Source organism: Urocitellus parryii, chromosome 4 (assembly GCF_045843805.1).
Source record: "Urocitellus parryii isolate mUroPar1 chromosome 4, mUroPar1.hap1, whole genome shotgun sequence".
Lineage (NCBI taxonomy): Eukaryota > Metazoa > Chordata > Mammalia > Rodentia > Sciuridae > Urocitellus > Urocitellus parryii.
The window spans coordinates 32,432,162-32,458,193 of record NC_135534.1 but is presented as its reverse complement, the minus strand read 5'-3'; the positions used below and the strand labels follow the sequence as shown (position 1 = coordinate 32,458,193).

The 26,032-nt window shown below is 33.9% G+C and overlaps 1 protein-coding gene and 2 non-coding genes across 3 annotated transcripts in view; 1 reads left to right on the top strand and 2 right to left on the bottom strand.

Annotated features, from left to right (window-relative positions):
- Positions 1-26,032, bottom strand: part of Cstf3 (cleavage stimulation factor subunit 3) — a 78,288-nt gene that overhangs the window by 10,951 nt on the left and 41,305 nt on the right. Inside the window, exons 4-14 of the mRNA XM_026404939.2 lie at positions 10,944-10,976; positions 10,215-10,312; positions 9,196-9,262; positions 9,059-9,093; positions 8,840-8,966; positions 7,284-7,361; positions 6,050-6,212; positions 3,882-3,991; positions 2,652-2,768; positions 2,287-2,361; positions 124-267 (exon numbers count right to left, since the gene is read on the bottom strand). Coding sequence (XP_026260724.1) covers positions 124-267; positions 2,287-2,361; positions 2,652-2,768; positions 3,882-3,991; positions 6,050-6,212; positions 7,284-7,361; positions 8,840-8,966; positions 9,059-9,093; positions 9,196-9,262; positions 10,215-10,312; positions 10,944-10,976 — 1,047 coding nt within the window. The remainder of the gene's footprint in view (positions 1-123; positions 268-2,286; positions 2,362-2,651; positions 2,769-3,881; positions 3,992-6,049; positions 6,213-7,283; positions 7,362-8,839; positions 8,967-9,058; positions 9,094-9,195; positions 9,263-10,214; positions 10,313-10,943; positions 10,977-26,032) is intronic.
- Positions 6,946-7,052, top strand: LOC113194232 (U6 spliceosomal RNA). The gene has a single exon (XR_003302256.1). It is a non-coding gene; the product is annotated as a U6 spliceosomal RNA (small nuclear RNA).
- LOC113194189 (U4 spliceosomal RNA) lies at positions 10,466-10,604 on the bottom strand. Its single transcript, XR_003302244.2, has one exon. It is a non-coding gene; the product is annotated as a U4 spliceosomal RNA (small nuclear RNA).

Here is a 26,032-nt window from a genome sequence, read left to right as displayed (position 1 = left end):
AAATAAACACTTTTCCTTTATGAAATGAATTAAAGTTTAATGACAGAAACAAGAACTACTTTTAATTAATGTTTTCAGATAAAGAAGAGTACTTCATCTTTATATATGTATTTCAATATTTACCTTACTACAGTAATACTCCATGAGTGCTGCAGTAACATAGACATGGTGGCGGGTTCTGGTATCTTCTCTTGCTTTTTTAAATATCATTCGTCCAGATTTGATACCTTCTGCTCTCCTTGCAAATTTCATATATTGAATATATACCTTTGCAAAAAAAAAAAAAAAATATATATATATACACACACACACACATATATTTGTGTTACAGAAATTAGGCAGAATGTAATCTCTGTAGCATCACTAGCTTACCTGATTCCTATAAGAAAGCAATCCTCAACACCCAAAAAATTAGAAAGTAGGATTATAGAAGATGCATTATTTATAAACTACTTTTTTCTGTTATTAGAGATGCATGCTAATTAATGTGTTTTTGTTTTTTATTGAGATATGATTAATATATCACAAAATTCACCATTTAAAGTATATACTCCAGTGTTTTTTAACATAATCAAAAGGTTGTACGATCATCACCATATAATTCTAGACTATGCAAATTAAATTTTAAGGGGCAGGGGCTGGGGTTGTGACTTAATGGTAGAGCACTTGCCTAGCACATGTGAGGCAGTGGGTTCAAGTCTCAGCACCACATATAAATAAATAAAATAAAGGTCCATTGACAACCAAAACAATATTAAAAAAAATTAAAGGGGGAATTCCATTCCCAGTACAATAAATAAATAAATAGATAGATAAATATTGGGCTGGAGATGTAGGTTAGTGGTAGAGCACTTACCTAGCATGCACAAACCCTGGGTTTAATCCCCAGAACCAGAAAAAAAAAACAATTAAATACACAAAGTTGGATAACTAATAAAGTAAAAAAATTGATGTGGTACAAATTTGTTTAAAAAATTAATAGGCTGGGTGCAGTGGAGTACCTTTTTAATCCCAGGAGCTCAGGACGCTGAGGCAGGAAGATTGAAAGTTTAAAGCCAGTCTCAACAACTTAGTGAGGCCCTGAGCAACTTAGTGATCCTGTCTCAAAATAAAATATATCCTTAATTGCCTATATATATAAAGGGCTGTGAGTGTGGTGCAATGGTTAGTGCATCTGAGTTCAACTCCCAATACAAAAAAAAAATTAAATATATAAATTTTAAAAAAAAATGTGAAAGTACTCGAAAAGACTCCATTAGTGAATTATAATATCTATAAAATGCAATGTTTGATTTAATGCTATATATTTTATAATATATGTTTAACTTTGCATTTTCTTGGTTTATTTAGAAGGCCCACTATTTATTTTCCAAAGATCATATAGCAGAATTTCACTGATAAACTATGACCCATTTTATACCTAATACCTTCAGAGTTCCCCACCCATAATGAATGTGCAAAGTTTTTTTTTTTTAAATGAACTAATGACTGTTAGCAGGGACCTGGTTAGTTTGGATGGGTGGATGGATGGATGAAGTATATGAATTCTTCAAGGAAAGGAATTTATTGAGTTTGTCATTTTATTACTGCAGTATAGCACAATATACAGATGCCAGCAATTTTTGCTGGATATATCAGCCGAGTTAGTTTTTAAATGATGACTAAATGTAAGCAATTAGGGCAGTAGAATCCCAATATAAATATACAAAAGAAGCAGTATGGTGTAGTTGGTGTAAAGCAGTGATCTAGTCATAGGTCTCTACCTTTCCCACCCACTGGAAGAATGGCATTGCACTTCTGCAGAACCTCAGGGCTTTGGAACTATTACTATAGCAAGAATCAGGATAAAATAAGTTTGTCAAATCCCTTGCTGGAATGTTCATTTCTCCTATCTCTATTTATTTAAAAAGAAATATTTATTTAGTAACAAGTATGTGGCATAAAGTGGCTTCTAACCATGATCACAAGGAAAAGGTTACAGAAAGCACCTCTGTAGCTGTTTCATACTGCAGCATTAAAAAGAAAACCAGAGTAGAATTCAAACCAGCATTTGACAGCAACTCTGATGGGAAAGTGATGGCCAGGAGAGGGGTCACATAAGGGAATTTTGGGGAAGGTGAAGGAAATGTTTTGTATCTTGATTGTGATGGTATCCCATGACTCAATGTTGTTTATCAAGAATCATATAACTAGACAAAAAAAAGAGTATATTTTACTATATGTAAGTTATCTTGTTGTTAAATTAGACTGTCAAGGTAGAAAAGAAAGATTTGTAAAGTTACTCACCAAGGTGGGGTCAATATCCTCAATTGCCAGAAGTCTGTTATATATACTGTGAACCTTCTCATACTTCATGCGACTCTGAGGTGGTAGAGAAGTGAATACATATATATATACATACACACACACATACACACATACAAATCCATGCAAGATTTGAGCTCTAAGGAATACAGGGGCTGTATCCCCACCCCCATTGCAAACACCAATGGCTCCTGCACTGAGCATAAATATAAGCTAAGAACTAACAACTTTTCACTCTCTATCATTTCTGGCTAACAAAAGCAATATGACAGCAAAGAAGCATACAGAAAAAAAATTAGTCATGCAGTAAAAAATTGAATTATAAAGTTTGAAACATTTTTACTCACCTCTTCATAATCTGCATATGCAAAATAAAGAAGCATATTTTTCTTTAATAAAGTGCTTATGGCTCTTTCATATATATTAGCAGCTTCATCACTAAATAATTTGGCATTATTCATATCCTAGGAGATAAAAAAGAAGGAAGTATGCTTCAATAATTTAAATATAGTCAAAAGTGTTTAAAACTAATATAACTGCATCTAATTTTATGTATACATATCTAAAAACACACAAACACACAAGACACTCTCAGAAGTCTAACAAAATTCCAAGATTTCTTCCTATTTTTTTTGATGCTGGGGGAATCCAGAGCTTTGTACTTATTAAGCACATGCTCTACCACTGAGCTACACCCCTAGCCCACTATTATTTTTTTTATTTTTTATTTTTCTAGTTGTAGTTGGACATGATACCTTTATTTAATTTATTTATTTTTTATGCGGTGCTGAGGATAGAACCTAGTGCCTGGTACATGCTAGGTGAGCACTCTAATGCTGAGTCATAACCCCAGCCCCACCACCATTATTTTAACTTACAAGATAATCCTGCACATACTGTGGTTCATCACTTAATATTAAAAAACAGCCACTATATTTTTAATTCTAAGCAATCTAATCATATGAATGTCACTAAGACTCAAATTGACATGAGTTTAAATTTTCTAACACTTGCCAGGTGCGGTGGTGCATGCCTATAATCCCAGTGACTTGGGAGGCTGAGGCAGAGATTCAGGAGTTCAAAGCCAGCCTCAAGGGCTGGGGATGTGGCTCAGGCGGTAGCGCGCTCGCCTCGCATGCGTGCGGCCCGGGTTCGATCCTCAACACCACATACAAACAAAGATGTTGTGTCCCCCGAAAACTAATGAATAAATATTAAAATTCTCTCTCTCTCTCTCTCTCTCTCTCTCTCTCTCTCTCTCTCTCTCTCTCTCTCTCTCCCTCTCTCTTTAAAAAAAAAAAAAAAAAAAAGCCAGCCTCAAGAATGGTAAGGCACTAAGCAACTCAGTGCAAGATTTGACCCTGTCTGTAAATAAAAAAAAAAAAAAAAAAAAAGAGCTGGGAATAAGGCTCAGTCGTTGAGTGCCCCCGAGTTCAATCCTCAGTACCAAAAAAATACACACACACACACACACTCTAACACTTAACACTTTGTTACTCAAATTCTGTGCTATATTTTTCAGAAAATCACTGCCATATCAAAAATCACAAAAAGTTCATGAGGAGTGTAATACTTACTCCCTTCTCTGCAAGCAGTTTACTTGACTGTTCAAGATACTGGGCAGCTTCATACCAAATATCAGGGTGATGGCCAAGGACAAGCAGGCACTGTTCATAAGCAAACATTACTAAGGGAAGATATGCACAAACAAAACTCAATTAAAATAAATATTATTTTGAAACTATCAATATGCATCACAAGTAAATTTTTAGGCTCAGATACTCAATAATAAATGGTAAATTGGAAATCAAAAGCTTTATCCACCCAAGCCCCATCTGCCCATCATTTATTGTTAATATTTACTGAGCACCAACTTTATGCTAGAATGTGAAAGGCACTGTGAGTATACTAATGAATAAGATCTTTATATACACTAAGTAAGTAAATATAAAAATTACTAAAATGAGAGAAGTACAATATACTACTCCTAAACCTCAGAATAGCAGGATTTAAAATAGTTTACAGATTCAAGGCAATCTTCACTATAAAACTGACATCTAAAGCAGAACCTGAAGGAGGGATAGAAGATGGTCAGATGAGGAATGGGAATAACTCAGTGTAGAGTACTAGCCTAGCATGAGCAAGGCCCTAGGTTCAATCTCCAATAGTAGGTGCAGGGGGTGGGCAGAAGAGGGTCAGTTGAAAAATAAATGGACAGAGGAAGGATGGGGTAAATTTTAAAAATGACTTGCAAAGGCCTATAGGTGAGTGAGCAGGGCAAGATTGATAAATTCAATAAAGTTCCAAATTCTAGTCTGTCAGTGGCAGAGTAGTTTGCATCAGACTATACTTTCTGAAATATCAATTATAGACTAAAGCTTGGGTGTAACTCTATGGAAAGATGTGTATTCAGCATGCATGCACAAGGCCTAGGGTCCAATCCCCAGTATGCTCCTCAGCTCAAGAGAGAAAAGAAAAATACAAAAGTACAAAAAACAACTCTTACAAATGTACTAGAAAGCCAGGCATGGTGACATGTGCATATAGTTGTAATTATTTGGGAGGATCACTTGAGCTCACAGGTTTAAAACTAGCCTAGGCAACATAGTGAGACCCTATCTCAAAACAAAAACAAAACAAATTTTTTAAAGTATCAGAAAATGACCAAAAGGAACAGAAATCTAAGCAGATTGATCCCTTGAAATAAAAGGGAACTATGTTGGGTGAAATCCATATTTAATATGGCTTTTTCTTCAAAGGGCACATCCATGCCCATGCAACTCTATGGTAGCTAGAATTCAAGTAAAAATTCTTACTAGCTCAAAGTAACACAAAGTTGTAGGCTATGGGAACAGCGGGAAATTCCAAAAATGAAAGAGCCAGAGCTGAAAAATCAAGGCACAAATGTCCTCAAATCTTTAACTAATCCCTGAAATATACATACGTCGGAAAGAATACAGCGTCCAGCAGGAAGCAAAACCAAAAGACTGACTTGAACTGATATCTTAGCAGCTGCCTATCACAAGGGATACCAAGTTTGGTATTTGAATCTAATCCCAATGGTTTGAGTAAATACCTTAATAGATTTTCCATTATGTTGTAGGAGTAAAGATTATGTCCCAGGACTAAGGAATTTACCCTGAGATTAAGGATAAAACTAAAACAGACCTATCTTAATAGTATAAAACCAAATCTCTACCAACTTTAAGTCATCTGTCAATAAATTTAACTTCCTACTAAATAAAACTCAACATTCTTCTGTGGATGTGGAAGATAAAAGAATCCAAAGTCTTTACAATGTATCACTTGTACATTTGTACATTGTCCAAAAGAAAAAATAGGACTGTTCAACAAGTAAAGAAACAGAAAAACTGACTCATAGCCAAGAGAAAAAGCAGAAAGGAAACTATCTCCATGAGCTAATGGCCTAGATGTTGGAATCAGGAGACAAGGACTTTATAACCAATGTTACCTGTTCAAGGGTTTAAAGAAAAAGATGGTAACATACAAAATCTCAACAGACAAATGGAAACTATAAAAAAGGAACTTAAAACTGAAAAGTATAGTACATGAAGAATTTACTAAAAGTGCAACAGAAAGTTAGATAAAATAAAACAAAGAGGCAGTGCACATTATGAAATCTGGAGAACATAAGAAAAAAAGATTATCCTCACTAATCTGTGGGATAATATCAAGTGGCCTAACAGGCATGTAGTTGGAGTCCCAGGAGGGTTAATCTTATTACCTCTTTTTGTTATAAGGGTCTGATCCTCTGTACGAAGAGGGTTGCTCTTTTCCCACTGTATATATTTCTTCCACATATCTACCTGCTGAGCTTCTTGAGGAGTATTCTGTGGAGGCACTGAAGGAGCATTGCGGTCCAAGCCTTTCATTACTGTCTCATATTCCTAAACAAGAAGCATTTAAAACTCTTTGGTGATACTGGAACCACTCAGATACGGAGGATGGAGATGATCAGTTCTGAGTATTACCCATGCATAAATAGATTCCCAGGAGTGGGTGAATAGACCACCCAGGGGCCCTTTCTGGAGGTAATCTATGAAGGTTGCTCTCTAGGATATACTAGTTGACCAATAACATGACTGAAGATCTGGTGGATTACTGCCATCTTTAGAGAAGCTATCTTTTTAAATTAATCTTTTTAAATTACTTACTGGCTACTTTTCCTAACTTCTAAGAATACTAATGAATGGAAAGACATGCACACTATAAGATTTGTCCCTGAGAGCTATGTTATTTAATAAGTATACTCTGACTGCAGAATAGTACAGTTTTCTGATGAGCAAATATAAGCAAATATAAAAATGTATCCTTTCACAGAAGACCAAGCACAAGTAAGGATATGAAACACTATATTAGTTCTAGATAGAATCTTGTTTTAACCTTCTCTAAATAATAATTTCTTCTAAATCCAATTTGTTCTATTTTGTCCTTAACATGTCTGCAAAGAAATATTTCATTTCAAATATATCATCTCTTCAGACAGATGTGATGATGTCAATTGAGATTAATTTACATTAGTTAAGATTGCTAATGACTGAAATATCAAGAGTAACAAACACCAGACAGGAAAGGCCTTGTTATAAATGACAGCCTTGATAATAATTAAAATAAACGGCTGTGCTCACTTCAGCAGCACATATACTAAAATTGGAACAACACAGAGAAGATTAACACAGCCCCTAAACAAGAATGGTACTCAAATTCATGAAGCATTCCATATTTTTATCGTTGAACATCTTTAAGGACAATGTAAATGAAATTTTAGCAACTTGGTTAATAATCTGAAAAGTCTATTAATGTATACTTAAAATTCTGTTTGTATGAAAATGTATTTTCCTCTTTATTTTAACACTATGTAAAAGATATTATGTATATGAAGGTTTGAGAATTAAATGGTCTAATACTCAAAATAAATACATACATAAATAAATAAATGGCTTGATGGAATTTCATACCTTTGCTACACGCCTAGCATTCATGTAGTCTCTACTCCGATCTTCAATCATTTTTTTAGCTAAGTGAATATTAATACCCTAAAAAAAACCCAAAAACATATTATTGTTATTTTTGGTGGATATAGCCACACATCTAACAAACTAAAACCAATAATTAATCACTTCACTGGAATTAAGTGAAAGACATGCATAGCAACTGATCATTACTACAGGAAAAATAATTCCAAAAACATATCCTTTCACAGAAGGCCAAGCACAATATGTGTGTATATGAATATTTAGATATGAGTTAGCATTAAATAAAAATGGGCTGGGGATATATCTAAATGATGAAGTGCTTATTTACCATGTAAGGGGCCCTGGGATCAATCCCAGCATCTCTGCCACAAAGAGCTTTACAAAAATTATATTTTTCCCAGAATAGTTGTCCTGAGTTTGATCCCCACCATCAAAACTAAACAAAACCAAACAAAACAGCCAGGCATGGTTGTGCATAGCTGTAATCCCAGTGACTTGGAGTACTGAGGCAGAAGAACTGCAAGTTTAAAGCCAACCTTAGCTTAGCAAGACTCTGTCTCAAAATAAAAAGGGGTAGGTATGGTGGCTCCTGCCTCTAATCCCAGCAGCTCAGGAGGCTGAGGTAGCCAACCTCAGCAACTTAGTGAGGCCCTACACAATTTAGCAAGACCCTGTCTCAAAATTAAAAATAAAAAGGGCTGGGGACATGGCTCAGATGTTAAGCACCCTGGGTTCAATACCCAATACCAAAAAATAAAATTAAAAAAAGCAAAAACAAAAAAAGGGCATAACTCAGTGGCAGAGGGCCTTTGGGTTCAATCTCTATTGCCGAGAGAAAAAATGAGAAAAAATAAAAAGGACTGGAGATGTAGCTCAATATTGAAAAAGTACCCCTAGATTCAATCCCAGTACCAAAAAAAAAAAAAACCCCCCAAAACAAAGCAAAAACCTATACAAGGGCTGGGGATGTGGCTCAAGTGGTAGCGCGCTCGCCTGGCATGCGTGTGGCCCGGGTTCGATCCTCAGCACCACATACAAACAAAGATGCTGTGTCCACCAAAAAACTAAAAAATAAATATTTTTAAAAAATTTAAAAAAAAACCTATACAATGTGCAACACTGATATCCAGTTATCTGATATGAAAAAGGCTAGAATTCACAAATCCAGGATGTTTAAAAGTTAAACTGGATGGGTACAGTAGCCAGCAGCTCAAGAGGCTGAGCAGAAGGATTGCTATTTTTTTTTTTTTTTTTTTTTTTGATGCTGGGAATTGAACCCAGGGCCTTGTGCATGCAAGGTAAACATTCTACCAACTGAGCTATATCCCCAGCCCAGGATCCCAAATTTCAAAGCCAGCCTCAGAAATGGCAAGGCACTTAGCAACTCAGTGAGACCCTGTCTCTAAATAAATTCAAAATAGGGCTGGGGAGGTGGTTCAGTGGTTGAGCATCCCCAAGTTCAATCCCCAGGACCCCTTACCCCACAAAAAATTAAAATGGCTTAGCTTATAGCAATAAACTACTCTGGCTTAATTTACCTCTTCGTACTTATTATAGTCTCTCCAGAGTTGTTCAATATTGATCATTGGATTAACACAACCTCGTTGATAAACTCTTCGGACAGCTGTTATTCTCTGATTTTCTGCATAAGATCCAACTGCTTCCCTGAGATTGAATAAGAAATGTCATCATTATTATTACAGTTAAATCAACTGTTTACATAAAAATGTAAATATAAAGTATAAAACTATACTTACACGCCTTTTAAAAAATTGATGTAATCTACCCAAATCTAAGAAATAAAACAAAATGTTAGTATCTTTCTTGATACTTTAAGTATATATATTTAAGGGTATAGAATTTAAGTGTATATATTTAAAAATTTTAAATTTACCTGATAGGACATAATTTCCATTCCAATTTTATCCAGTGCAAAGTCATAAGCTTGAGCCATTTTTTCTCTGCAATGAATGTGAAAGACATGCTTTTGTTTTTTTTTAAATGTGTTATCAAAATATGTCTACATTTAAAACCTAACTTCTGGACATATAAGAATAGCACTTGAATCTTTTCTATAAACAAAAATTAAGGACATCATTGTAAGTACATAAAGTAATTATTTTAAGCTTGTCATGTTTATTAATTTATGAACTATTTCCTTTGTCTACTGCTTGTGGCTATCAAAGAGAAGGCCCATGTCTTATTTATCTTTTTATCCTTTAAATTGCCTAATTTATACACAGCAGATTAAAGTGTGAAAATAATGAGATTTCTCATTAAGGAGGTAATTTATATCTAAAGATTTATTAGCTTGAAAGTAAAATTTAAGGAGAAAGAACTCAGGAAAAGATAATCAAGATATAATTCTAGTCATAGAAATAATTTGTTATATACAAAAATAATATCCAAGAAGGTCCACTATTTAAATTAAGCAAAGATGGGTAGGTAGGTGATGTTAAGTCATAATGGGGAATTAAACTACCCAATCCTTAGCCTTGGATCAAGTGGCACATTGCATTGAGAGGTACCAGAGCAAGTGTGAAGATGTTTTTTAAACGTTTGACAAGTCTCTCACAATGGTCTGGTGTTGTAAATACATGGTGCTTCAATATGGAAAGTCTTCTATGATTAAATTCTCTAGAGTAAGACTAATACCAGTGGCTTTCTTTTGAAGCACTTTTCTTGATTTCTTAGAGAATCCTGAGTTTATATTTTTGGTATTGGGGACTGAACGGAGGTCTCAATCAGAATCTCACATATTCTAGGCATGTGCTCTACACCTGAGCTACACCCCTACCAAAAATCTTGGTTTTAAATCCTTAAGTCTCTTCTAAATGGAAGAAAGACATGATGTTAGTTTCTGTGGAACTAAATGAAAATATCATGCATTCTTAAGATCTTGATTTTACTTACTTGTAACTTGGTAGTTTACCCTTGGTTTCCCGGACATATGAAAGATAACACTTCCATAAATCAATGTGCAAAACCTTCATAAGGCATCTCTGAAATAGCTTTAAATACAAGAAACTATTATCAGAATTCAGTTAAATAAATTTCACATATACATGAATGAAATGGAACTTAAAAAAACAATTTCAGCTTCTTTCAGAAATTTCTTCTCCTTCCTTCCTTCCTTCCTTTCCTTTTTTTTTTTTCTTTTCCAGTCTCCATAGAGACTGTCAAAAATTGCCAATGCTGACTACATTGCAAGTCATCTCAGTGGGATATTGGGAAAAGTTTTCAATTAGTAATAAGTACACCTTGGATAAACCTCATCAGATGATATTAAAACTGCAAAAAGCTAAGAATTTATTTTCTTATAAATAAAAGGCAAATAAAATTTCCCTCTGGTTTTCAGCTTGAACAGTTAAATCATTTTCATGTTTCTGATCAGTAGGATACAACTTTTCTTTTTTTTCTCCCCACCACCACTAAATTAAAAAAAAAAGATAAAGAAAATTATTCTTTTTCTTTTCCAATTTTTCTATGATGAATATTTTAAGCATATAAAAAGGTCAATAAAGTAAAATTCCTATATAATCACTACCTAGATTCAGAAACTGTCAATATTTTACCATATTTGTCTTATATATACAATAATAAATTCCAGCATAAAATACAAGTGTATTTAAAAGAACTCACCTTTTCAACCTTGTCATAATTTTTAGCTTTAATCTGAAGAGAAACAAAGATAATCATAGCATTAGCGTTATTGTTTTTAGAGTATCAAAACACTATTTCTGGATTGTTGACTAATTTTTTGACCAGTTTTTAACCAACCTTGCAAATTCACCTCTACACTTATTGATTAATCTTGCTCTTTAATAATAACAATAGAAGTTAGACCCCAACATGGATAATTTATATAATGGATATAAATTGATTCTATATGGATTTTCAAAGTCATCTACACTTAAACTTGTGAATATAAAATTTTGTTAAAGTCACAACACAAATATAGAAATATATACAAATAGGGCTTTCTGTATCTACTGAAGACAAATTCTACTTAAAGCTTTACCTTCCCTGAATAGCTCCTACTAGAACAATTTGAACACAGCAACAATATGATCTGCAAATCTTAACTACACTTATTTAGACACTCAGTCATCGGATTGCAGGCACTGTGCTAAGTACTGAGACTACCTCAGTGAATAAGACACATCTGCTAACGTTTTTATGGGAAAAATGAAGCAAGAAAGAGGTCATTATAAGAAATTGTGCTAAGTGCTAAGATGGGGAAAGTACAGTGTGCTATTGGAGCATTTAAGAGGAGCAAAACAACTCAAAAGAGTTGGGGAATTGCAAAAGATTGCCTGGAGAAACATTAAGATCTTAAGGATGAGATGGCTGCTAAACAACAGGAGTTATTCTAGGCAGGAGGAAAAACTTGCAAAGGCAAAGATTAAATACTATTAAGTTTCCCTTTCTTATCTTTTGAGTACTTTCATTAATTGTTCAATTGTTATATTGGTAAATCTTTGTTTTACTCTGGTAAACAAATATTTTGGTTGGTTAGAGAAATTCTGACTTGTCTTTTTCTCTCAAGTAGTCTAGAAAAAATTTTTCCAGCTTTCTAGCTTAAACTGCCTCAGATGAAACTATCTTTTTCTGTTTGTTTTGTTTATAACTTGCTCTTTCTCCCTGGAACTTCCAAATCTTCATTTTATTCTTCAGTTTTCATAAATTTTACACCACATGCCTTTGTTCTTTAAGGCACTTAGCCCTGAAGTCAGACCTCTTAGGTTCACGTTTAGGTTTCACTTAACCTCCTTTTTCTTCATTGGAGTAAGGGAACTAGTAGTATCTATTTTTCAGGGATATTCTGAGGAGTCAATGAATTAATAAATGTGAAACCTTTAGAATACTGGTAGAGTCAGTGCTCAGTAATTATTTATTATTATCACTAATTCTGCTTGGAATTCAGCAAACCCTTCAAACCTATAAATTTAGCTCAAGAATTTTCTTCTTTTTAAAATCATTTTTTTCATCTGTCCCCCACCCCAGAACTTCTACTATACACCTTAGTTCTCCTGGTTCTATCCTAACAATCTGTTATCTCTAAACTTTCTTTGAATTTTTGCTAATGATTTTAAAATAAACTGTCCATCAGATTTTCCAGGCTCATTTAAGTCTCCATGGGACATTCTCCTTCATTTAACCTTTTGCTCTGTTAATACTGAACTTTGAATTTTATGTTTATACATTATTTTGCTCCAGCTGTCCCTCTCTTCCAAGAAACTCTATTTTGTTGAGGGCCTGTCTTGACATTTTTTAGTTAATATCTCTTTCTGGTGACTGAATCCTTAGATATGAAGTTGTTTTTCAGTCTATCCACTGATGCTGTATTGGCCATCCTAGCATAGTAGAAGTTGACTCCTCTACTGTGACAGCTGAGGAGCAGGTGTTGACAGCAAATAGGCCACTGACAGTCCCGTGCCAGGGACCCACAAAGAAACTCTGCTCAAGAGTAGGGAGGACTCAACCTGCCTCTTCTGTTCTGTTTTAGTTTCCTAGAGGACAAATGACATCAACATTACTCTGGGGTAGAAAAGCTGGGGAGCTGGAGTTGTAGCTCAGTGGTAGAGTGCTTATCTAGCATGTGTGAGGCACTGGGTTCAATTTTCAACCACATATAAATAAATAAAAGTCTATCGACAACTAATAAATAAATAAAATAAATAAAAGCATTTGAGGGGTCCAAATGTTAATAGTATTAAGTAAGCTTCTTAGACCTTTGCCAGCACTCTTCTTTGAAACTCCCATAGAATTTGAGGCCTTCTTGTATCCACAATTTGGCCAAGTTCAGAGTGACAGTAAAAAGGATGAATTCAAGTTACCAGCTTTCTAAAAGCAGATGAGATTATGTATAGTTCTTAAAAGTGGTTTGGAAAACCAAAATGACCCACTGGGAAAATTGGCAATTCCAGAAGTAAAAATGAAAATGGTTAAAATCCATATGGCAGTAGGTACAATCTTCTAAGGGGAGAAAGACAAAATAATAGATATCATTTTATACTCATCAAGATGGTCAATATTGATACTACCAAGCTATGAAAGATAAAGAGATCTCAAACATTGCTGGGTAAAAAATGAATTATCAAAGGCTTTATGAAAATAACAGCTATTCAAATAAATATATATCTTTTAATCCAGAAATTCTACTCTATCTATCTCATTGAAATAAATTAATATTTAAACATATTTGTGCAAGATTATTTACTGCTCACTTTGTAGCAGTAAAAACAATAAGGTGGGTGTGGTAGTGCATGCCTGTAATCCCTGTAGCTAGAAAGGCTGAGGCAGGAGGACCACAAATTTGAGATCAGCCTCAGTACCTTAGGAAGACCCTATTTCAAAATTAAAAGGGCTGGGGATGTATCTCCGTGGTAGACACTCCTGGGTTCAATCTCCAGTACTGCGCGCCCACGCACACACACGTAAATGTTCACCAATAGGGAAATCATTTAATAAATCATGATGCATCATATCATGGAATATTACGTACTCACATAAAATGAATTAGAGCTATACCAGGTAATTGGGAAGGATTTTTTTATAAAATCTTACGGAAAGTAAATTTAAATGTGTATAACATAATCCATCCTTATAAAATACCAAAAATAAATCCTATATGTTTATGGATGATTTTATAAACATAGAGAAAAATATGAAATTTACACAAGGTTGCAAGATCTTGGTTGGCAGTATAAAGGTGGAAGAATTGAAGACAAGACACTGTTCTATAACTACATAACTTCATTTATGTATTTCATTAAAATTATATTTATAAATAATTTCACATTATCCCCTATACAAATGGGTCCTGTGTCCTGGTTTCACCAATTATTTCTTCAATTGATATTTGTACAACAATGTCTAAAAAAAGACACTCTTAACTAATAGAGGCTCTTTGGCTTTTAGATGGCCATTGGTTGACACTCATTAATTCAATCAAAAATTTCATTCGAGAACTCCTCTACAGAGCCAACACTGGTGGCATTACCACAGCAGCTAAAAAAATCTCATGATTTAAAAAAACATTATTTATTGTTTTAAAATTTTAAAAAGTATGGGCTGGGGCTGGGGCTGTGGCTCAGCTGTAGAGTGCTCACCTCGCACTCACCTCGTGTGAGACCCTGGGTTCGATCCTCAGCACCACATAAAAATAAATAAGTGAAATAAAGGTATTGTGTCCAACTACGACTAAAAAATAAATATTTTAAAAAATAAATAAATAATAAATAAAAAGTATGGGCTGGTTGTGGCTCAGCAGTAGAGTGTTCGCCTAGCGCGTGCGAGGGCCTGGGTTCGGTCCTCAGCACCACATGAAAATATAAAGATATTGTTTGTGTCCATCTACAACTAAAAAATATATGATAAATTGTGGTATAAAGGTGTATTAAGAATTGTAATACAAATAATAATGAGAGCTCATGTAAAATAAATAAATTTTGAAAAAAATTTTAAAGTATTATCAATCCAGTTTTGGTATAAATTATACAGTGTGATGAAATGAAAAAATTTGATAATAATGATCAACTACTTAATCTCACTCAGCATGGGTTTTGCCACTTAGACAATAGGAATGGCACTAACATCTACTTCAAAGGGTTATTCCCAAAATTGAAAATCCAGACATTTCAGGTACTGAAAAAAAGTCTTACCAATTAACAAAGCTATGAATGGGAAAAGTATAGACCTTTTATTCTGTCTCCTCGGAACAGCTACATATTCCAAGTAGCTAGAAAGAGCAATAGTTATTATAATTGGTTTCACATGACAGCAGAGCAAAGATTATGGTCCAGATCACATTCAAATTCCATTTTGGTGAGACTTGGACAATACCATGTCTTCAGCCAGCCTATCACTAGTCCATTTCTTTTTTTTTTTTTTTTTAAGCATGATTTTTTTTTAAAGAGAGTGAGAGAGGAGAGAGAGAGAGAGAGAATTTTTAATATTTATTTTTTAGTTCTCGGCGGACACAACATCTTTGTTGGTATGTGGTGCTGAGGATCGAACCCGGGCTGCACGCATGCCAGGCGAGCGCGCTACCGCTTGAGCCACATCCCCAGCCCCCACTAGTCCATTTCTTGTCTTTAAAAATAATTCTAATTAGTATTTACTAATATTTATATATAACTATCTTACTTCTAAGTTAAATATCCTTAAATATATTTAGCATAGTCATGTGCATTTGTACAGGGATCCATTTTGACAGATAGCTAAAGAAAAATTCTAAGATTTTTCCATCATTTAACAGAAAATGTATTCATTGTACACACATAATTTTGCAAAGCTTACATTGCTTATATCTTATTTATTAAAAGTATGTTGTGGGGCAGTGGGTATAGTTCAGTGGTAGAGAGCATGCTTAGCATGCTTGAGGCTCTGGGTTTGATTCTTGGTACCACATGCACCAAAAATAAATAAAAGAAAGAAAAACAGTAATATTATATAATTTTTCATGGGAGGGACCCCTAATAAAATCATTTGGGTTGAGGATATAGTTCAAGTGGTAGAGTACTCACCTAACACGTGCAAGGACCTGTGTTTGATCTCCAGCACCACAAAAAGAAACAAACACCTTTATAGAAGGGAGGTAGCACAGTGGCACAGTAGGTATTTACTAGCATGCATGAAGACCTGGCTTCCATCCCAGCACATGTATACACACAAAAAACCCACACCAAAAAACTTAAGTCTCTTAGTTGAGAACAACACTTCTTAACTTTTAATGTACAATCAATCATCTGGGTTGTTAAAAAAAAATGTAGATTTCTGTTTTTTTTATTTTTTTTTAGTTATTGATGGATCTTTATTTTATTCATTTATATGTGGTGCCGAGAATTGAGCCCAGTGCCTCACACATGTGGGGCAAGCGCTCTATCACTGAGCCATAACCCCAGCCCTAGATTTCTGTTTTTTTTTTTTTTAAGAGAGAGAGAATTTTTTTTAATATTTATTTTTTAGTTTTTCGGTGGGCACAACATCTTTGTTGGTATGTGGTGCTGAGGATTGAACCCGGGCCACAAGCATGCCAGGCGAGCGCGCTACCGCTTGAGCCACATCACCAGCCCAAGATTTCTGTTTTTTAACAGAAATTATTCAAAGAAAGACAAAGATATCAAGGAGCTCACACTTTAGAAGCAACGATCTAGAAAATTACCAGATATATACTTAATATTCACTAACAACAGAAGGATATTTAAAAGTGATTAGAAATATACCAAAACATAAACATAACATACATGTTAGGGTGATAAAATGATTTTTTCAAAATTTCTATAATATGAATATATAAATAATTACAAGAAAAAATTTAGGATAATTTTTTAGAGGCATCAATCTTTAATAACTTACAGGCAAATGCTAAAAAATAGTTAATAATACAGAGAACACACATGGCTTATAAAAAGGGTTGTGGATCTACAAATGTGAGGGAGAGATCTTGGTATTTTTCACACAGACACAAAAAATAAAGACTATTATGACTGGGTAGGATGATTTTTAATAATTATTCTTCTAAGTATATCTTATTTTTTTGTTTGGAGTTTGTTTTGGTAATGAGTATTGCCTTAGCCTTTTTTATTTTTTGAGACAGGGTCTCGCTAAATTGCTTAGGGCCTTGCTAAGTTTTTGAGTTGAGGCTGGCCTCTAACTTGCAATTCTTCTTGCCTCAGCCTCATGAGTTGCTAGTATTACAGATGTATGACACCATAGGCTGTTTGTTTATCATAAAAATTTGCTATTACTTTTTCTTTTCTTTTTGTGGTGCTGGGAATTGAACTCAGGGTCTTGTGCCTGCTAGGCAAGTGCTCTAACACTGAGCAACAACTCTTTTACCTTACAAATTAGTCATTTGAATTTTGCTAAGATATGAAAAGTTGCTATGGAAGGAAAACAAATTTTTTAAGTTGTCTAATAATTACTTTTATTTTATAGAATGGGAAGATAACTGGAATACCAAGATTAAACTTAAATTTTGATTTAAATAATTGGTTATTTGGGAGAGTAAAACAAGTGTAAATTATAAACACAGATCTCTTCCTAATACTATTGAAAACTTCAAATTTCCAGTCCTTTGTTAATTTTCACAACTATTTAAGAATTAGTTGGTCATCAGTTGTTTTGAAAAATAAAATTTGAGGAATTATTGCAACTTGCAATTTGAGGAATTAGCGCAATGTGAGGAATTAATGCGATTATGATGTTCACTTATAGATAATTTAATTTTACAAAGTTTAAACTTTACAGAAAAAACATCTTACTATACCTTTATTAAGTATAGTAATATCTGTTTTTAACAATTCAGATTACCCATACCCTTTACCTGGAATATTTTTGTATTGGAAATCTAAAGAAGCCATAGTATTGAGCTTTCAAAAATAAAATTAATTTTTCCCAGCTAATGTTAGGAACATTTCATGCTTCATTGACCATTTTATGCAATGTGAGCAGTGTAAATGCCTATAAAATTAATACCTTTCTCATCAGAGAAATAAAACCATCTGTCAACAGGATTTGGACAGATTTCTTCAAATTTAATGTTTTTCCTTATTCCTTGAGGGGAAAGAAAATCCCAAAACATAATTTTTTAAAGTGTGTTTTTTTTTCAATTGTCTATTATAAGAATCATTAATAAGTGTGATTAACTTGAAATGGCTCAAACATGTGTTTGACAATTAATCCAAATCATTTAACTCTTGAAAGGATATCAAGCAAAACAAGAAAAAGTCTCTGTATATTTTGTTTAGGTTTTTACACAATAACCATTTGGGACAAGTTAAAGTTTGTATTTTTCCACAGTACTGAGCACACAGTAGAGGTAGGGCTAGGATTCACCTGAGTTCATATTGCAGTTGTTTTAATAAATATGATGAATGAATCAGTGAATTGCAGCCCTACATTCCTAATTGTTTCCTACAACTTTAGTATAACACATATACTCTTTATGGGACTTAATTTAAATTTAGTTGAGGTGCAGAAGTTATAGATTCTGCTGATTGTCCAAAAAGCTTAAACTTAATCTTGAAAGCAAATGAAATCCTTGGCTGCTCTTCAACCTTTTATGCCCTGAAAACTATGCTTTGAAAGATTATAGAATATAAACATGAATTTGGAAAACAATGAAGAATGACATTATAAGGTCTACAAGCAGGACTTTAATCACTGGAGTAGTCATAGAACAACTCCTAATTTTAAGGAAAAGTTATCAGCAAAGGAGTTTCTGCAAATAAATTCATTTAAAAATATATTTATTTTTAAATTATAGGTAGACACAATCTTTATTTCATTTTTTATGTGAGGCTGAGGATCAAACTCAGTGCCTCCACATGCACTAGGCGAGCACTCTGCCACTGAGCCACAACTCCAGCCCCAAATAAATTCCATTTTTAATCAACAAATAAGTATGTGCCTGCTATGTAGCAAGCTCTTCTCTAGCACTGGAGAAGCAGTGGCAGATGAGTTATATTTCATGAGGGATCAGGTCAACAACTAATATAGATAATTTATAGCTTTGTCACATCTATTTCCTAATTTTCCCTACAAAAAACTTTAGTTTCTATAAGATATGATTTTCCTAAATAGACATAAAGGGGGATGGGGGTATAGCTCAGTGATAGTCTGCTTGCCAAGAGTGCACAAGACCCTGGATTCAATTCCCAGCACTGCAATGTGTGTTTGTGTGTGTGTGCTTTTCAACCTTTTATGCCCTGAAAACTATGCTTTGAAAGATTATAGAACACACCCTCTCTCTCTATACACACACACACACACACACACACACAAATATAAATGTATACTTACATGTACATGTATGTCAACTTAGACTTAGTAGTTGGCCCAAATCTATTGATATCTCATAGATTCTAAGCACTTCAAGCACATAAATGTGCCATAGAATTATTTGCCAACTATGAGTGAAAATTATTATAGGCCACTGAATTATATTGTTTGATGGTTGAAAATAAAATGAACTAAACAATAATCTGCTTATCTTTAGGTCTAGACTAAATTTGCTTTTGATTCTTTGTACTAATCATATGGTATTTCTTGAGCCAACTAAAAATTATTGGTTGTGGTCGGGAAGTGGAGCACAGTGGTAGAGTGCATGCTTTCTGTACATAGGCTATATGGGCTTGATCTCCAGCATTACATACAAAAAGTATTTATCATTTGTTCTTAGGACTTGTAAGTGGATACAGGAATATGAACCTGAATCCCATTTAAAACCTAGTTGAAATCATAAACTAATTCTGGAACCAACACAGAACTGAATTTACTTTTAAATTGTCTCATATATGCTCCCTATAAAATTCAGAGGAAAAGGAGGACTATGTAAATTAGATAACAAAAAAAATTTCACTGAATAGATGTAATCCAGGTCATTGTTAGAACGTGTGTGTCAATGAAATAACATGAATTTCTCAAACTTTCTGTGGAATACTGAAGACATCCATGTGAGAAACAATATGTACTAGAAAAACAGGTTGGTCAGCTGTGGTGAAGCTCCCTTATAGAGGACACAGAAAGCCAAGCAGAGTTAAATCTGAACACAAAAAACCTTGATGTCACTGAGGCTTTTATGGTAGGTGATAACAATGACAAAAGTAGGGAAAGATGGTTCATCACAGTGTCTTGGGGCTGAGGGGTATATAGGTTGGAGAGAACATAGGTAGCTTTTGGTGCTGTGGGATGAGGCAAGCAAGTATTAGCTTCAAGAACAGTGAAGATGCTGTTGCTGTCATCTGTGAGGAAATACTGCTCTGGGCACTGGGAAGGGACAGCAGGTAAGAAAAACCAATAATGTAAAAGAAGAAAAAAATAAATAAGTAGATTTTTTTCCCCTATGGGAACAAAAATGAAACATGTTATGAGAGTTGCTGTAAAGTTTCCCTTTCTTTAGGTACAACTATAAATAAGGTAGGTAGAAATTGATTGAAGTCAGGAAGTAAGGGATTGTTTTCAAATAAGCATGTGTTAAAAGAAATGTTTATATATACTTAGGGCATCTAATACATAAGGAATTAAGAATATACAGACAATCAAAGACTCATTTTTTGAAATTATACATTCCCAGGCAGGACAAAGGAAGCAAACTCCAAAGAGAACTGGAGGTAAGAGGAGAAACATCACACCTATAATAAAGAGACCTGGTGTATAATGGAATATGCCACAGGCCAAAAGGAATGAAGGTACAGAAAAGAAAAGTGGAGCTGGCAATAAGAAAGTCAATGCTCGTTTATTACAAATTTTAAAAATTGAAGCAATTCATTTTCTTAGAAGTTGAAGTTAATAACAAAACACTGCTAATACTAGTAGCATTTATTAAATACTTTATGTGTAAGCAGTACTCAAGTTTGCATGCATAAACTCATTTAATCCTTCAGAACACTCAGATTGAGTACTATTATTCCCCATGTAAAGAAGAGAAAACTGAGGCACATGGACATATTTAGTAACTTGCCCAAGATCACCCAACCAAGTTCTTAATCATCTTACCATATTACTCAAGCATACAATTTGCCTGAGGATATTCACTGAAAGAGAACTTGTAATACAGAAAATTAGGAAACAAATGACTAATAGCATAATGATTAAGGAAGTTATGCTTTGTCTAAACAATGGAATGGGTTTCCACAGACACACACATACATACACACACCACCACTTTAAAAGCAATGATATATAATACCAAATGGAAATAGATTTACAATGCATGTTTAAAAAGAATTTTAAGAATATCTACTAGCCAGGAGCAGTGGTGCACACCTAAGTCCCAGCACGAGGGAGGCTGAAGCAGAGGATCACTTGAATTCAGGAGTTCAAGGCCAGCCTGGGCAACATAGCAAGACTCTTAAAAATAAATAAGTAAAATTAAATTTTTAAAGTGTATATAAAGTGAGTATATTCACACTTTTATATGGCTATCTAGAGTGCAAGAGACACAAATGTAGGAGGAATGCACATAAAAGAAACTATAGGCCAAGGGCAGGGGTTGTAGCTCAGAGGATGAACACTTGCCTCATATGCGTGAGGCACTGGGTTCAATATTCAACACCACATAAAAAATAAGTAAATAAAACAAAGATATTGTGTCCATCTACAACTAACAAAACAAAACAAACCCCCAAAAAACTATAGATCAAAACTGATTCCAGGGGAGGGTTTATCAAATTTCTGTGACATTTGATTTCCATAATAATTTCACCCAAGTGAAGAGAAACAAAAAATTTAAGAGAAAGAAAAGTTATAATAAATTCCTCTTTGTAGTATCATTACAGTTTGGACAGTAAATTACTCTTCATAATATCACTAATATTTTCCTCTGAATGTAAACATTCCCATTTCAAATCTGTTTTTAAGTGCTCTCAGATTCTTATCCAGACCTACAAAGCTTAATTTCAACCAGGACTGCTGAAAGGCAAAACTGTGACCCAAATTTTTGTCTAAATTTATAGGGCTCTGTCAATGACCTCACTTAACATGTATAGCTTCAGCCTGCTTTTACTCAAGTCTAAATTCTCTGAAAATAGTTTGTCAACATCACTCCAAACATTAACTTTCAAAGGATAATTAATCTGAAAATTTTAGAGTTAAGAAAAATTCAGCAGAGTATTTACTTTTTGAGAAAAGTGAGTATAGTCATGTGCAACATCATAATCAACAGTGGATCACATATACAATGGGGTCCTATAACATTCTAACAGCCAGTGAAGTTGTAACCTCTTAGTTCATATAAATAAACTTCCTGATGTTTGCACTACAATGAAACTGGCTGCTGTCACATTTTTAATAGTTAACCAAATGTTGGTAGATTTCCTAATTTTGATAGTGAGTCCTATCAGAATATTGTTTTGATAAGCAATGAATGGCTACAATTTCATGACTCAATGGTTTTGTTACTCTGCCATTCATCATGTCATCTGGAGACCATGTTATCCCTCAAAATTAATGTCTGGCACAGATATTTCAAATGAGAATGGTCACAATGGTTTGAGATTCTCCAGTTATCAGGGAGGTCAGAGGATCAGGTATAAGACAATGATCTTAAAAACTACATCATCATCATGCCGGATGCGTGGCATATGCCTGTAATCCCAGTGACTGGAGGCTGAGGCAGGTAGATCACCAAATTTAAGGCCAGTCTCAGCAATTTAGCAAGACTCTAAGCAATTTTGAGACCCCCGCCCCCCGTCTCAAAAAATAAATGGGCGTGATGTACCTCAGTAGTAGGACATCTCCAGGTTCAATCCCCAATACCAAATAAATAAATCTATTCTGTACTGATACCTCAGTTTGTAGTTTTTCTGAATTATCATAATAAGAAAAATCCTTCCAAAGTTAAAATATTATTCAAAAATACAATTTAACCGGGATTGTGACATGAACTACCTTAGAAAATCTCAATCCACTCTCATTTGCTGAGTTCATTTCCCAAAATGTCTGGAGACAGAAACCATTTGCTTAAAGCTCTTTAGAATTCTTTCATCTGCTACTCACTTCTCAGGGAGTATGCAATTTGAAAACTGCTATTTAAAAAATTGTACTTGATTTATCATTGGACAAAAGCTTTATTAACTTTCTAGTTGCAGATAATTCCTCACAACTTTTATAGAAATTCCTAGAAGAATATCATTTAGCTAAGTTTTCAGTAACATTCAATGAATGTGCATATTTCTCTATGCAATTTTGTTACAATTTAATTCTTACTTTTTTTAAAATTTTTCTTTTTTGGTACCAGGGATTGACGCTTAACACTTAGCTATATCCCCAGCCCTTTTTAAAAATATTTTATTATATAAGAACATATATTTATTTATTTACTTAGAGACAGGGTCTTACTGAATTGTTACGTGCCTTTCTAAGTTGCTGAGGTTGGCTTTGAATTTGGGATCCTCATGTCTCAGCCTCCCGAGCTGCTGGGATTACAGGCAAGAGCCAAAATGTCTGGCTATACTTATACTTTTATAGTGAGGAATAATGCATAACATTTATACTAGCTACTATGGTGAGTTATAATTCACTTGGCTTTTAAAAAAAAAAACAGGATTAAACTTCTACAATGAAGTAGATACAAATTCAGCTGATTGCATTTCTATTTTTTAAGCAACCTGCCCACTCTTCCAGTATTTATGGCTTAACATACTATTATGGAAATAAATAATGTTCTCATTCTACACAGGTATAAGACATTTCTTCAACTAAAATATTTCATGTTTTTTAAAACCAAAACTGCTACTCCTAATTTGAGGTCAGGATTAAGCACTGCCAGCTTTACACAAGATAACATAATCACTATTTCTATTATAACCCAATTCCAAACTTTTCAATCCTGTATTTATAGCTTATTTTTACTTTATTATTGCACTGATCTCATTTCAAGTACCTTTTAAAAAATGCCTACCAGATAATCTCCCAATCATCTTTTGCACCAAAATTACACATTTATTCAACCCAGTTCCCTGTAGTTTTAAACAAACTACGTTAGCCTTTCTTTCTAAAAATTTGCAGCAGCTTTTAAATCATTATCTGTCTCAATTTGAAAGATCACACCAGCAACCTTTGATAGTGAAATACAAATTCTAATAGTAAGCCTTAAAAAAAAAAAAACTTGTGTAAAAATACAGAAATAAAATTATTACTTTCTTATAAAGCAAAACTCTTGAAAACCAATGAATATGGAAGAAAAGACTGGTTAAACAACATATATCTAGAATATTGTGCCATCACTAAAAGTGAGTTTGGTAGGCCAAGCCTGTAATCCCAACTACTTGGGAGGCTGATGCAGAAGGCAGATTTCAAGTTTAAGGCCAGTCTGGGCAACTCTGAAAGACTCTGTCACAAGACTCTTGTGTATGTGGTACAGAGATTGAACCCAGGGTTCAATAAAATAAGACTGATTAAAACCCTCTGAACTATATCTCCAGCCCTTTTTTATTTGAGTCAGAGTCTCACTAAATTCCAGGCTGGCCTCAAACTTGGAATCCTCCTGTCTCACCCTCCCAAGCTGCTGGGATTACTGGCCTGCACCACCATACCCAGTTCAAAATAAAATTTAAAATGTAGCTTAGTGGTAGAGGGCTCGTCTAGAATCCACAAAGCCCTGGTTCAATCCCCAGTAATGAACAGACCCCCACGTCCCCCCAGAAAGTGAGTTTATAAAACATAGTAACAAATAATCAAAAAAAAATTAGAGGGAGGATGAGAAATATACTATCATGTGAAAAAAAAAGCTACAAAAAAGCTTTAAGGCTGTACAGACATATCTAGAAAAGTTAATAGAAATTATAGTTTAAAGATAAAAAGTAAAATATGGACTTTTTTCTCCTTTATGACTGTAATTTTCTAATGTTTCTAGAAAAATACCATATTGTTTTCTTTTTAACAATCATGATCAGTTCTTTTTCTCCCATCTCTCTCTCTTTCATGTTCCATTCAATAGTATACCATTATGCTTGCCTTTTAAATTTAGCTATTTAATTCCAAAAACTTTGTCAAGTACTTAGCTCAAGTAACAATTATTAATGGAAGTCTACCATAACTGTATTTTTTTTTCAGTAGCCCATCTAGGTATTATTCTACTTATTTGAATATTAGAAAACAAGCAAGCTAAAATCATTTGGAAAATTCCACAAAGGCACTGACATTTGTGTTTTATTTCATAGTACCCAGAACAGTGGACAACATATAGCAGATACTCAATAAACAGTTACAGGTTTATAAAGAGTGCTAAGTATTATGATTTCAGTAAGTTCGGACTACAATGATTTATGAAATAAAAGACTGATTAAAACTCTAATGTGGATTTAAAAATTAGTAATTTCACATGATTAATATCTTTCCATGAGTATAGGTAAGTCAATTCCATTTTTCCACTAATTCTCTTGAATGGAAAATGGTTCTATTTCTCAAGCAATTTTGCTTCAAATAGCCAAGGAACAATTGAGAAACTAGGGATTTTGAAAGTGGAGATGTGAAGAGGTAAAAAACAGCTAACAAATAATCCTTCTAAAAGCCAAAGAAAAAATTGTTAAAAATATTATATTCTAGGGCCGGGGTTGTGGCTCAGCAGTAGAGTGTAGAGTGCTCGCCTAGCACATTCGAGGCTCTGGGTTTGAGCCTCAGCACCACATAAAAATAAATAAAGGCATTGTGTCCCACTACAACTAAAAAATAAATATTAAAATAATATTATATTCTAGAAGAATCACAAAAATTGAGAAATATTTTTTCTTCTACAAGGCTTGTTTTTTTAACTTTATTTTTATGTGGTGCTGAGGATAGAAACCAGGGCCTTGCATGTGCAAGGCAAGTGCTCCACCGCTGAGCCATAACCCCAGCCCCTACAAGTCTTGTTTTAAAACTGAAATTTTGAATTTTATCACTAGAATAGTTGTAAAACAATCTATTAAGTACCTAAAAAAAGATTTCCCACTTACTCATAAATTCCTGACTACATTTCTCCAAACAACTATATTTAGAGGCACAAAAGCATGCCCTATGTTCCCTCAAAATTTCTTACGATTTAAAATTTTTTATTTTCATTTCACAGCTTATTTCCTCCAAATATATGATAACATTTTCCAAACTGATACCGTTAAAAGAAAAGAATTAAGTTAAAATTACATATGGAATGCTGCCATCAAGGTTGTTAATAGATGAGAAACAAAGATCAGAATTGTAAAGAAAATTAAAGGGGAAAAACTGACTAGTGACCTTTAGGT